This window comes from Triticum aestivum, chromosome 3A (genome assembly GCF_018294505.1).
Source record: "Triticum aestivum cultivar Chinese Spring chromosome 3A, IWGSC CS RefSeq v2.1, whole genome shotgun sequence".
NCBI classification, from domain to species: domain Eukaryota; kingdom Viridiplantae; phylum Streptophyta; class Magnoliopsida; order Poales; family Poaceae; genus Triticum; species Triticum aestivum.
In genome coordinates, this window is record NC_057800.1 from 513,865,712 (window position 1) to 513,867,788 (window position 2,077).

The 2,077-nt window shown below is 59.4% G+C and overlaps 1 protein-coding gene across 1 annotated transcript; it reads left to right on the plus strand.

Annotated features, from left to right (window-relative positions):
- The first annotated feature begins 224 nt into the window (after positions 1-224).
- On the plus strand, positions 225-1,326 carry LOC123061924 (VQ motif-containing protein 4). Its single transcript, XM_044485210.1, has one exon. The coding sequence runs from the start codon at positions 343-345 to the stop codon at positions 1,057-1,059; it is 717 nt and encodes a 238-aa protein (XP_044341145.1). The 5' UTR covers positions 225-342; the 3' UTR covers positions 1,060-1,326.
- Positions 1,327-2,077: the final 751 nt, after the last annotated feature.

A 2,077-nucleotide genomic window follows, 5' to 3' on the forward strand; every position in this document is an offset into this window, starting at 1 on the left:
GCTGTAGATGCTAGGTAGAAAAAAAAGGAAAAAGACGAGAGAAAATTGAGAAACCCCAGCAAGAAAAGGAACAAAAGCCGAAGTAACGGACGTGAGTGTGCGAAAGAGAGAAAGCATCCGTCCAAAGTCCAGTTGACAGTTCACACCAACAACAATGCATCTCTAACCTCCCCCCCCCCCCCCCCCCCCCCCCCCCCCCCTCCCTCTCTATCTCTCTTCTTAACCAACCCCCGGCCCTTTTTCCTCGCTTCAAATCCTCTTCTCCCCCTTCCCTTCCCTTCCCCCTCGCCCCCGAGAAGCTCACGCATCCCAACTCTAACCATACGCAGACGCAAGGCTTCAATGGAGCCGTGCACCAAGCAGTTCCTCCCCATGCCTCCGCAGGACCCCAACTCCCCGTCGTCCTCCACCTCCTCTTCCTCCTCCTCCTCCACCTCGCCGTCCCACCCCTACCACCGCGCGCAGCCGCCGCACCCACACAACCTCCCGCCCTCGCCCAGGCCCATCCCCCGCACCATCGAGACCACCCCGTTCCCCACCACCTTCGTCCAGGCCGACACCACCTCCTTCAAGCAGATCGTCCAGATGCTCACCGGCTCCGAGCAGTCCTCCAAGAGCGCCGCCGCGGCGACGACCAACGGCAGCGCCGGGAACCAGGCGGCGAGCGGGAGCGGGCCGTGCCGCCCGAAGAAGCCGTCCTTCAAGCTGTACGAGCGGCGGAGCAGCCTCAAGAACCTCAAGATGATCGCGCCGCTGGCCATGGGCGCGCCGCCGTCGCCGAGGAACGCCTCCGCCGCGCCGGAGATCCTGTCGCCGAGCGTCCTGGACTTCCCGTCCCTGAAGCTCAGCAGCCCGGTGACGCCGCTCACCGGCGACCCCTTCTTCCCCTCGCCGGCGTCGTCCTCGGGGGACGCCGCGGAGCGCGCGGCCATCGCCGACAAGGGCTTCTTCTTCCACCCTTCGCCGCGGGGCGCCGAGCCGCCGCGGCTCCTCCCGCTGTTCCCCGTCAGCTCGCCCAGGATGGCCGCCGCGTCCGCGACGGCGGCGCCGGCCGAGTGAGTGGCCCAAAGCCTCCGCCTTTGCGCGCGCATCCTGCTCAGCCAGCCATGAAGTACTCTACGACTTCTACTATCGTCGCTGTATCATCGCCGTCCTTTGTTCGCAGTTCTAGTTCCATAGTAGTAAGTAAGGTGTTTGCTGTGTCGTTCTTCGCCGGCGCCGGCGCCGCCGCTGTTGTAATTTTTGCTCCCTTCTTGAAAGGAAGAGGGGAGTTGGTTCTCTTTTGGGGCTGCGACTCGATTAATCGATTAATTACAGCTTCATTTCGATCGAGCTTGCTATGCTAGATCCTTTCCCGATTCTGATCTTCTTTGGGTTGCTGTTTGGATTGATTACCTCTGCTCTTCATCGACCACCACCGTTGTTGCGGCCTTGTAATCTCGTGGAAAGGAGCAGTGCATGTGGATGCATATGGTCTGAAGCTGCCATAATTGTCCAAAATCCGGCGTTCGCTGCTGGCTGCAATCCAGGTGAGGTATTTGGAAACATGCCTGCCTCGAGTCTTCTTCTCTGGTATGCTCGCATCACACAATATGACCTCGACAGTATACTACAAGTAGTAGTAGTACACAAAATTTGCATGGGAGTGATTCTTGTACTGCAGAAGCTCAAATTCTGCTGACAAGCTGTGTGCTGCGCTTGGCACTTTTCGGTCTCGAACCAGCAGTCCTCGAGGCAGATGTACTACTCCTAGTAGTACCTGGATCATCTGCCCAGGAGGTACCAACCGCGCCAGGATTCGCAGTTACTCCTTGCATGTTTTTCAGCGACCGACTCATCAGTCCTTGACGCTCATCAAGCCAACTCCACCGCGTGACCCTATCCTATCCGGTCTCGTCCGTTTGAGATAAAATGGACAAAGAAGGAGGCCCAGCGCGCGACGGCCCGGATCCATCTTATCCATTTTGTGTCCGGGCCGACCCATTTCGAGTGTAAATTTGTGCCGGGTTTGGGTCGTGGCGAACACCAAACTGACACGCACTCGTCCGTGTCGGGGCCGCGTGGCAGGCGGCCACCT